Source organism: Schistocerca serialis, chromosome 4 (genome assembly GCF_023864345.2).
Source record: "Schistocerca serialis cubense isolate TAMUIC-IGC-003099 chromosome 4, iqSchSeri2.2, whole genome shotgun sequence".
Taxonomy (NCBI): Eukaryota; Metazoa; Arthropoda; class Insecta; order Orthoptera; family Acrididae; genus Schistocerca; species Schistocerca serialis.
In genome coordinates, this window is record NC_064641.1 from 692,719,130 (window position 1) to 692,731,511 (window position 12,382).

At 39.0% G+C, this 12,382-nt stretch overlaps 1 protein-coding gene across 1 annotated transcript in view; it reads right to left on the reverse strand.

Moving 5' to 3' along the window:
• Window positions 1-12,382, reverse strand: part of LOC126473194 (shootin-1-like) — a 301,192-nt gene that overhangs the window by 21,827 nt on the left and 266,983 nt on the right. The window contains exons 8-9 of the mRNA XM_050100089.1: window positions 11,793-11,954; window positions 9,077-9,215 (exon numbers count right to left, since the gene is read on the reverse strand). Coding sequence (XP_049956046.1) covers window positions 9,077-9,215; window positions 11,793-11,954 — 301 coding nt within the window. The remainder of the gene's footprint in view (window positions 1-9,076; window positions 9,216-11,792; window positions 11,955-12,382) is intronic.

The following is a 12,382-nucleotide window of genomic DNA, read 5'->3' on the forward strand; positions in this document are numbered from 1 at the left end:
TAAAGACTGTGTAATACTCATCGGAGGTTCAAACGATATATATAAAAATGAAACTGCAAATGCTACACGTTATCTTAAACAGTGTCTGACGAACCTCACGCATACAAATGTGATAATCATGAATACACCACATCGGCACGATCTGGATAACCAATCATGTGTAAACACAGAAATACAAAAAGCCAACTATCAGTTTGCCAAAATCTGTAGGCGTTTTAAAAATGTTAAATGTGTTAATATAAATAATATAGGTCGTAGATTCCATACACAACTTGGACTACACTTAAACAGTATTGGGAAAGAATATCTGGCGAACATGATAATGAAGGAATTAAAACTACTTCAAAACACCTTCAACACAAAAACAACTGTTATACCACTATCAGTAATAGAACATTCCACAGTACAAGAAAAATCAACAAAGGCAGTCATCTCGTCAGCAGCAGAACTGACATCAGCAGAACCTTCACCACCACCACCAACAATAAGAACAGGAGACACAGGAACAGTGGGACAGACAACAGCAAAGCCAACAACAGCAGTAGCACCAGAAACGACAGTACCAATGGAGAAGCCACCAGCTAAACCACACCCCATCAGAAGGAGCCAGAGGACAAGAAAGTACATCACTCCAAAGGAGGATTTTTTATGGTTCAGCACCAAGAGGAGAAAAGAACTGGGACAAACTGGCGCAAAGCATCAGTCACTGTCAACAAAATGCAAACAAAAGATACAGGCAAGGTAAGCTGTGCTCGTTTCTCAGTCTTTCATCAAAATATACAATCTATCAGAAACAAAGTGCAACAATTAGAAGTGGAACTACAAACTTTAAACAGTTCAGTCACTTGCATTACTGAACATTGGTGTAGAGGAACTGAAATAACATTAATAAATTTAAACTCATATGTACTAGCATGTCATTATAGTAGAACCACCATTAGAGGTGGTGGATCATGTATATATGTTAAGCAAGGAATTGCCTATAAAATTAGAAATGATATTAATTCTGTAAGTGAGGAAAAACATATAGAAATATCAGCCATAGAGATAAGCAAGACAGATGAGGCACAAAGGTTAACTATAATATGTATTTACCGTTCACCCAGTGGTGATATAGATACTTTCACTGTAAAACTAATCCAGATTCTAGACATGGCTTCAAATCCTAAAGGGAAGGTTCTCATTTGTGGAGACTTAAATATAAACACACAAAACCCAGATAGATTCTGTAACTCATTCTTGAATATATTGCGCTGTTATAAGTTATCACCATTAGTTGACAGAGCCACGAGGATAGCCAAAAACTCATCATCAACAATTGATCACATCATCACAGACATAGATAAAGAAAATTGTGAAATTATTGTAGATAACCTTGGCCTTTCTGATCACTCCTGTCCAATCCTAAAATTAAACATAAATATAGACAATACAACTAAAACATACACATACAGAAGGGTTTTCTCCAAACCAAACAGATCAGAATTTGCCAAGCAAATAAACAGTATAACTTGGGAAGAAGTGTATGCTGAAACTAGTGTAAATAAGAAATTTTCTAAATTCATGTCACTATTTAAACTCAGATTTGATGAAGCATTCCCAATGGTGCAAACTGCAGTACACTCACACAAAAGAAATACCTGGGTGACCAAAGGAATAAGGAAATCCTCTGCAACACTCAAACAACTGAACAGGTTAAAAAACTACCATAGTGATCCTGGTTTCCTAAACTACTACCACACATACAAAAGAATATACAGAAGAGTATTACGAGATGCAAAAAAAGCCCACAATGACAGTATTATAGAAAAGGCAGAAAATAAAATTAAAGCAGCCTGGACTGTTACCAAACAGGAAACAAACAGTAATAAATTAAAAACAGTAAACATTCAAATTAAACATAATGGTGCTATTATACATAACCCAAATACACTAGTAAATACTGTAACTGAGTACTTCAGCAGTGTTGCTACCAAGCTACAGCAAAAGTTTGGCAAAAAACAGCCTGAACAAAAATTGAACTATATGGATAACTCAATGTTACTGTTACCGACTTCTACAGAAGAAGTAAGGATGGTTGTGAAGAATCTAAAGAATAAAACATCAGCAGGTTTAGATGAAGTGCCAGTGTGCTTACTAAAGGACTGCATTGACAGCATACAACGTCCTTTGGCACACATCATAAATGAATCTTTCACTGCAGGCTGCTTCCCGGAATGCTTAAAATGTGCAAAAGTCCTGCCTCTATTTAAGAAAGGCGATCCATAAAATATAGAAAACTATAGGCCCATCTCATTACTCTCATCCTTTTCCAAGGTAATAGAAAATATAATGAAAAAGAGACTAATGGATTTCCTAAACAAGTACAACCTACTGTGTAAAGAACAGTTTGGTTTCAGGCCAGGAAGAAGCACAGGTTCAGCAGTAGCTCACTTCACAAACTTTGTCTTACAAGCACTTGACGAAGGTGAACATGTAACAGGCATATTCCTTGACCTTAGCAAAGCATTTGACACGGTAGACCACAAAATACTACTAAACAAAATGGAGGCACTAGGAATAAGGGGAACAGTAAATAATTGGTTTCAATCGTACTTGGAAAATAGGGTACAGTGTGTAGAGATCTCACAAACGAAGTTCAGCAGATTGACAAAACACATTTCCAAACCAGAACATATTAACATAGGAGTCCCTCAGGGAAGTGTGTTAGGGCCAATACTCTTCCTAATATATATCAATGATTTTCCCCAGAGTGTGAAATACGGGGAAGCAATACTATTTGCAGATGATAGCAGCATCCTTATCAGTGACGAGTCACCAGACAAATTGAGAGACAAAGCTGAAGAAACTCTCGATCATGTATGCAAGTGGGTAGTAAGCAACAAATTAACCCTCAATATTAAAAAAACAAACAGTATTAATTTCCACATAAATAAAAAACATAATAGCATAGGCCTAAGAGTTAAAGATGAACTTATAGATTGTGTCACAAACACAAAATTCCTAGGTATGCATGTTGACTCACAGCTTAACTGGACTGACCATATTGCAGCACTAGAAAAGAAAATTGCTACAGCTTGCTATGCACTCCGGATAATTATGTCAGTATGTAATAGTTCATGTGCTAAGACGACATACTTTGCATATGTGCATTCAATAATTAGTTATGGCATAACCTTCTGGGGTACAAATGTGCAGAACATACAAGCAATTTTCAAGCTGCAAAAGAGGGCAGCACGAATAATAACAAAAAGCAGCAAGAGAGCTCACTGTACTGATTTATTCAAAACCATGGGAATCTTGACAGTACCATGTGAATACATCTTTCAGACTGTGATATGTATAAAGAAACACATTGACCAGTACACACAAAACAGATCTATACACCAACACTGGACTAGATCCTGCCACCATTTGCATCTCATACGAAAAAACAAAACAAAAACCCAAAATAGTTTATTATTTAATGGATTAAAAATGTATAATAGACTTCCAGAGGAGATCAAAGCTGAAACTGGAATACATGCCTTTAGGAAAGCTGCAAAAAATTATTTAGCAGATAAATGTTACTATACTGTCAAAGAATACTGTAAATGACATGTGTTCACCTCAATTCATGCAAGAGTATCTTTGTAAATTTATATTTATCTTTAATTATGATTGGTATGTATTTGTTTTGTGTAATCCATGCAAGAATACATTTGTAAATTTATATTTATTTGTAACTAAGATTGGTCTGTATTTGTTTCATGTACAAATGATTAAGTTGCACCATAGAAATATGTACTACCAGAAGTACTATTATGTATATACTCATTCCATGTATACAGTTGACGACATCCATACAACACAAGTTGTCTACGGATGAATAAATAAATAAATAAAAATAAATAAATTATATGGGAATCACTGAACGAAAAATGACTGTGTTCTAACAGACCATTTGGATAAATTCAAGGAACTGGCAAATTCAGATTTCAGTATGTATCTGCTAGCTGTACCATATAATTTCCAGACATATCATGAGAATAAGATAGGGCCTGTCCAGATATACACAATATCAAATGAGGTTCTCTCCATCATCTAGAGTACAATGACTGTCGAATATTTATGTAGGTGCAGATGCAGTAACTCCAACTCCTTATCCAAGTTGTGGAAGGTGGGTAACAACTCAAAGTTTTGGATAACCTGTAGGTGCAAGTTTTTATGGAGACACTGCCCCACAAAATCAATACAAAAATTGTGGTGGCCTTACAAAGCCACAAATACTATTTCTAATGGAACTCTGTTGAAGTCTTCAACAGAATTACCATGAGAGAGAATGGTCTACAGTTTGCCAGAGATGATGATGGAGAGATAGATCTCCAAAAGCTAAGACAGACATCCCTACAAGAAATTTACTATCCACAAGACCTTGAAGGTCACCATCTCACCATCTGGCTACCATGGCAAGAGGCATGTAGACTCAAAATACCCTAAAATAGTTTTGGTGCAGATTAGGACCTACAAGCGATGAATCTGACAATAAATGTGGAGTATCACTGGATAAATCCCGGGATTTGTACATTTCACACGTGCATTTGGCTAGTACATTTGTGATGGGTGGAAGAAGATATCAAGTAACTTGATAACCACATTCAAAAATTGCTATGAAAGCCATGATAACTTCATCACAATTTATGTGGAGTCAATGCCCTGTTAACATACAAAATATGAACAACGCTAAAATGAACATAAGAAGAGTGAGACAAGAAGTGTTAAATCGATTCAAAAGTAAAGTTCTGCCTACCAATGTTACCAAAAAATCCTTAGAAGTTTTAGTCTTATGTTTAGTCAGAAAATGAATCAAATTAATTGAAATAGCTCAGTCTTCCAAAATAGTTCCACTGCAAAATATGGTAATACGCTTTCTCCTTTTAATCAATCTATGAATGCTAAAATGAGAGATATTAAGTTAATGATCCTACAACAGAAAATGAACTAAACTTGTTTAACAGGGAAAAAGAAACCTAGACTTAATGTAAAACATGTACAGTTATGTAAAAATTATAAAAAGGGGCTTGTTCCCCTCCTGACGGTAGTCTGTCAGATTTCTTGAGCAACAAAATATTCTAAGTGACTGGAAAAAGTTACAGGTCATTCTCATTTTCAAGAGGGCTCATTGGAGAGATGTACATAACTACAGATCAATAAATCATTCGTAATGGGATGAAATTATCAAATGTGAAAGTAGTTTTGGGTGTATTTCAATGGTAATTACTGTTCATGACATGTACAAATGACGTAGCCAATGATGTTGGAAGTTCTGTGCATCTGTCTGATGATGATGCTGTATATAACAAAGCAGCAATGCCCGAAAACTTATGCACTGACACTTGGTGCCGCAACTGGCTGTTGACTCCCAGCACAAAAACTGTGGTGTTACATACCCCTCCAAAAGAGTGATGTGCATCCCTATGTCTTCTTATCAACAAATGATACTCATACATTAAAATGTCATGCCAAGGGATGTCACGCATTTTCAGGATGGGAAGGTGATCGCAGTGACTTTGTGAGACGAAGTATCTACTGGGCATGAATATATGGTCTTTCAAAAATACTTTTACAAACTTTGGGAATGGGAATATTACACCAAAGCATGAAAAACAGTCTGGTAAAAAAGGGCTCAAAACTGCATATCTTAAGAGCTATGAGCACTTGTCCATCTTTGATACCATGAAACACATCTCTTCTACTGAATAAGTGATTATAACTCTTGTTGTTGTGGTCTTCAGTCCTGAGACTGGTTTGATGCAGCTCTCCATGCTACTCTATCCTGTGCAAGCTTCTTCATCTCCCAGTACCTACTGCAACCTACATCCTTCTGAATCTGCTTAGTGTATTCATCTCTTGGTCTCCCTCTACAGTTTTTACTCTCCACACTGCCCTCCAATACTAAATTGGTGATCCCTTGATGCCTCAGAACATGTCCTACCGACCGCTCCCTTCTTCTAGTCAAGCTGTGCCACAAACTTCTCTTCTCCGCAATCCTATTCAATACCTCCTCATTAGTTATGTGATCTATCCATCTAATCTTCAGCATTCTTCTGTAGCACCACATTTCGAAAGCTTCTATTCTCTTCTTGTCCAAAGTATTTATTGTCCACATTTCACTTCCATACATGGCTACACTCCATACAAATACTTTCAGAAACGACTTCCTGACACTTAAATCTATACTCGATGTTAACAAATTTCTCTTCTTCAGAAACGCCTTCCTTGCCATTGCCAGTCTACATTTTATATCCTCTCTACTTCGACCATCATCAGTTATTTTGCTCCCCAAATAGCAAAACTCCTTTACTACTTTAAGTGTCTCATTTCCTAATCTAATTCCCTCAGCATCACCCGACTTAATTAGACCATTCCATGATCCTCGTTTTGCTTTTGTTGATGTTCATCTTATATCCTCCCTTCAAGACACTGTACATTCTGTTCAACTGCTCTTTCAAGTCCTTTGCTGTCTCTGACACAATTACAATGTCATCGGCAAACCTCAAAGTTTTTATTTCTTCTCCATGGATTTTGATTCCTACTCCGAATTTTTCTTTTGTTTCCTTCACTGCTTGCTCAATATACAGACTGAATAACATCGGGGAGAGGCTACAACCCTGTCTGACTCCCTTCCCAACCACTGCTTCCCTTTGATGTCCCTCGACTCTTATAACTGCCATCTGTTTTCTGTACAAATTGTAAATAGCCTTTCGCTCCCTGTATTTTACCCCTGCCACCTTAAGAATTTGAAAGAGAGTATTCCAGTCAACATTGTCAAAAGCTTTCTCTAAGTCTACAAATGCTAGAAACGTAGGTTTGCCTTTCGTTAATCTAGCTTCTAAGGTAAGTCATAGGGTCAGTATTGCCTGACGTGTTTCAAGATACACATTTTAGAGGCCATGTTTACTAGGCATTTATTTCTTGTTACAGTGTATGAACTTGCCCCCAAAGCTTGTAAAAGTATTTTTGTAGCAACCTTTGTAAGTTCTGAGGATGATCAACCTACTTTGACAAGGTGCGGAAGCCCTAAGAAGATGTATAATTATTAAAATGAGAATCTTACATTCAGATTGATTCATACTATACTGAGACTGTGTTGGACATTGATAAAGTTCGATGATGTATGTTCAAAGTATTCATGATTGTTGTCAATATACAGTTCACATCAATGAAGTGAGTCAGTATGTTATTTAACAGTAATTAGAAAGGCAGCGTTGTTTTTTTCCAAACAGCAGTTATGAGGGAGTCCATCATAGCCTTCCAAGAGCGCACGGTTGAAAATGTATCTATTAAAATAGGACACTACAGAACATAATGTATTGTACATAAACAGGCAGAAAAACCCAACATTGTTCAATCATATGATTTGTGAGTAATCACAGGAAACAGCAGCAAACATAAAAAATCTAGGAACATGTGGTCAGAATGACAAAGTGAAAGAACCAAATGAAACTAGATGTAGGAAAAGTAGATGCAACATTTAGATTTATTAGAAGAATCCTAAGGAAACAGAACCAACCCTGTGGATGGTTGGACTGCTGACACCAAAGTTTTTGGATAGTCTGCATAACCAGTTATGCTGTCCTCTGATGCAGTATATATAGGGATCGTGTCCACCCCTTCAGCATAATATCTTTGCAGATATATGATGTTTATTGATAATGCACTCTCACACAAAGCGCTGATATTAATTATACACATCAATCATTAGTTACCAAACAGGAAAGCGCTGGTAGATAGACACAATAAAAAACACAAACACACACACAAATATCAAGCTTTCGAAACCCACGGTTGCTTCATCGGGAAAGAGGGAAGGAGAGGGAAAGACGAAAGGATGTGGGTTTTAAGGGCGGGGGTAAAGAGTAATTCCAATCCCGAGAGCGGAAAGACTTACCTTAGGGGGAAAATGGGACAGGTATACACTCGCACACACACACATATCCATCCGCACATATACAGACACAAGCAGACATATGTAAAGGCAAAGAGTTTGGGCAAAGATGTCAGTCGAGGCGGAAGTACAGAGGCAGTCTTTGCCTTTACATATGTCTGCTTGTGTCTGTATATGTGCAGATGGATGTGTGTGTGTGTGTGTGTGTGTGTGTGTGTGTGTGTGTGTGTGTGTACCTGTCCCTTTTTTACCCTAAGGTAAGTCTTTCCGCTCCCTGGATTGGAATGACTCCTTACCCTCTCCCTTAAAACCCACATCCTTTCGTCTTTCCCTCTCCTTCCCTCTTTCCTGATGAAGTTACCGTCGGTTGCGAAAGCTTGATATTTGTGTGTTTGTTTGTGTGTTTTTTTTGTGTCTATCTACCAGCACTTTCCCATTTGGTAAGTCACAGCATCATCTTTTTTTAATATATTTTTCCCATGTGGAATGCTTCTTTCTATTATATTCAATCATTAGTTATATCTACAACACTAGCTTTGCTGGAACAATTAGACATAATTAAAATGAAAAAACAAAAGTAAAAACTCAACCAAAATTTTATAACGATGTGGCCATCTTTATGGAATTGTAACATGGTGAATCACCAAAAAACAGATAATGGGCACGTAGAGGTAGCAAAAGAAAAAAGGGTAGTTTAATTAGTGGGTAAGACTGTGGAATGGGATATGAAATAATTTACTCATAAAAGAGCTTAAAGGTTTCAATATCAGTACAAAAATAAAAGCTAGTAGAAGAAAATGTATGGATGAATGGATTTTTGGGAGACATTAGAACAAAAGATATGAGAGGACCTGGTACTGGTCATGAGGTACAAATACCTTGAAAATGATAGGTTGGTGAATAAACCAAAGGCAGAAGTCATTTACTTGAATACAGTATTTTGAAGCAGTATAATTAATGTAAAATAGTAAATGGATTACTTAAATAATTCACCAATCAGTGAGTCACATGCATTATGTATTTAGTTTGAATAAATATTTCAACTATAAATATTAAACAGCAAAAGTGAATAATGTTAATTTGACTGTAAAAGCACATAAAAAATTTTCAAAAAATAACTCTCCATTAATATTCTAGTGTGGTAATCACCTTTAGAGGTAAGGTCAGCTGCCGAGGACTCAGCACGCTCAGCTCTTTGCAGTACACACTGTAGTTCTGCTTCGGACAACTTCAACCGTTCTTCCAGCAACTCTAGTTGTGCAGCTGCATCATTCTGATCCAAGCGATCCTAATCAACATAAACAGCCATAATCACAAATCTATACATATTCAAGAGAGCCAAGTGCAAAACACCCACCCACACACACACACACACACACACACACAGAGAGAGAGAGAGAGAGAGAGAGAGAGAGAGATGTGTGATAAAAGAAGTTCTCCAAATCCAAAAGACTGGAATGTTATTGGATATATAATCACAAAAAAACACCTGATTCCTAGACCACTCTATGTTATATTTTATAAGTGCTTAGAATGTGGCATTTCCCTGAGTCAATAAAAATTTCTAAGGCCACACCAGTTTTTAATACACCTCTCACAAAAATATTGACTTCTTTCTATTGTCCTAATCTTCTATGAAATACACACATCAAAAAAAGTTTTGCATGACCCCAGTTCCCAGAACTCCTGAAGATAGACATTGACTGTGGATATTGTACCACAGACACAGTCCCTTTGACTATTCAGAGATGTCACTAAAACCGCCCAAACCAAGCATGAGCAGTGCTTATTAGACGGCGCATGAAGGTGTACAGCTTGAGTTAGTGTGAACATTTACTAGTTTTTTGCAAGTAATCCTGATACAGATGAAACACTGTTGTTCACATCACTAAGGAATTACACTCCTGGAAATTGAAATAAGAACACCGTGAATTCATTGTCCCAGGAAGGGGAAACTTTATTGACACATTCCTGGGGTCAGATACATCACATGATCACACTGACAGAACCACAGGCACATAGACACAGGCAACAGAGCATGCACAATGTCGGCATTAGTACAGTGTATATCCACCTTTCGCAGCAATGCAGGCTGCTATTCTCCCATGGAGACGATCGTAGAGATGCTGGATGTAGTCCTGTGGAACGGCTTGCCATGCCATTTCCACCTGGCGCCTCAGTTGGACCAGCGTTCGTGCTGGACGTGCAGACCGCGTGAGACAACGCTTCATCCAGTCCCAAACATGCTCAATGGGGGACAGATCCGGAGATCTTGCTGGCCAGGGTAGTTGACTTACACCTTCTAGAGCACGTTGGGTGGCACGGGATACATGCGGGCGTGCATTGTCCTGTTGGAACAGCAAGTTCCCTTGCCGGTCTAGGAATGGTAGAACGATGGGTTCGATGACGGTTTGGATGTACCGTGCACTATTCAGTGTCCCCTCGACGATCACCAGTGGTGTACGGCCAGTGTAGGAGATCGCTCCCCACACCATGATGCCGGGTGTTGGCCCTGTGTGCCTCGGTCGTATGCAGTCCTGATTGTGGCGCTCACCTGCATGGCGCCAAACACGCATACGACCATCATTGGCACCAAGGCAGAAGCGACTCTCATCGCTGAAGACGACACGTCTCCATTCGTCCCTCCATTCACGTCTGTCGCGACACCACTGGAGGCGGGCTGCACGATGTTGGGGCGTGAGCGGAAGACGGCCTAACGGTGTGCGGGACCGTAGCCCAGCTTCATGGAGACGGTTGCGAATGGTCCTCGCCGATACCCCAGGAGCAACAGTGTCCCTAATTTGCTGGGAAGTGGCGGTGCGGTCCCCTACGGCACTGCGTAGGATCCTACGGTCTTGGCGTGCATCCGCGCGTCGCTGCGGTCCGGTCCCAGGTCAACGGGCACGTGCACCTTCTGCCGACCACTGGCGACAACATCGATGTACTGTGGAGACCTCACGCCCCACGTGTTGAGCAATTCGGCGGTACGTCCTCCCGGCCTCCCGCATGCCCACTATACGCCCTCGCTCAAAGTCCGTCAACTGCACATACGGTTCACGTCCACGCTGTCGCGGCATGCTACCAGTGTTAAAGACTGCGATGGAGCTCCGTATGCCACGGCAAACTGGCTGACACTGACGGCGGCGGTGCACAAATGCTGCGCAGCTAGCGCCATTCGACGGCCAACACCGCGGTTCCTGGTGTGTCCGCTGTGCCGTGCGTGTGATCATTGCTTGTACAGCCCTCTCGCAGTGTCCGGAGCAAGTATGGTGGGTCTGACACACCGGTGTCAATGTGTTCTTTTTTCCATTTCCAGGAGTGTATTTGTCATAGTTTGACTGTTTTCTGATCCTGAATGAAGCAGGATATGATTTATCAGTACACAGCAAGTCAGTGGCAACAAATGACCAGTAAACTGTAAATGTATTATTCCACTCCACATGGGATGAAAAATGGTGAAACTTCTAAGCAGTCTCTCAGAAAATGGCAGGCTGAAATGTTCTGAGCAGTAGAAGAAAATGGAAATGTGTTTCGATTCAAGTGGGTCCTACTTTGTAGGTGACCATATCTGGTAAGGACACAAATTTCCAGCATCAGTATTTTATTTCATGACATGGCATAAAATTATGTCTATAGTAAACTGTTCAACTATTTACAGATTTTGATGAGACATGGGTATCTAACAATATGATGCCTTTTTTTTGGTCAAGCAATGAATGACAATACATTTGTTTTCCTTTTGAACTTGGTTTTATGTACTGACTGCCTTCAGGAGAACACAATCAAGTAAAAATGTTTAAATTGCTATTATGAATCAACTTCATCTATGAAAATAAAAAAAGCCACTAAGCATAGCAAAACATACCTGCAATTCTTTTAGTTCTGCTGCATGTGATCGTTGCTCATCCTCAATTTGACTCTTTAACTTGTTAACTTCTTCCAATAGTTGCACAATGCGCTCTTCACCCATTACATCAACCATTAACAGCGCACTTTGATGAGCCAGAACATTTCGCTCCTTCTGGGCCTGGAATTGGAAACATTTTCATTGTGTTTAATGCATCAAGACAGCTTGTAAGCTCATAAACAAATTCCTCCAAAACAGAGGATTTTAATCCATGAGTAATATTTGCTTACTAAAAATTAAATCACATACTGTAAATTTGTAGCTCAGTTGGTGACAAATTCGATTAATAATCCAGCCTTTGGAGGTTTGATTATGTTTGATAATCAAGTGGTATGATAAACAGAAGGATGACAAAACAAGACTAAAAGATTAATGAGGATAGGAAAAGCATTAGTGAAAAATAGACAACAGAGACAAATAGGAGGAGGAGAACAGCCTTTTAGCAGGGTAAAGAAAAGTAAGGGCGTTCGTAGACTGAAACTGCAACCACTGAAATAGTGATGAAAGGTAACAAGAAGTACATAAGATGCCAAAATTACGTTAACAGA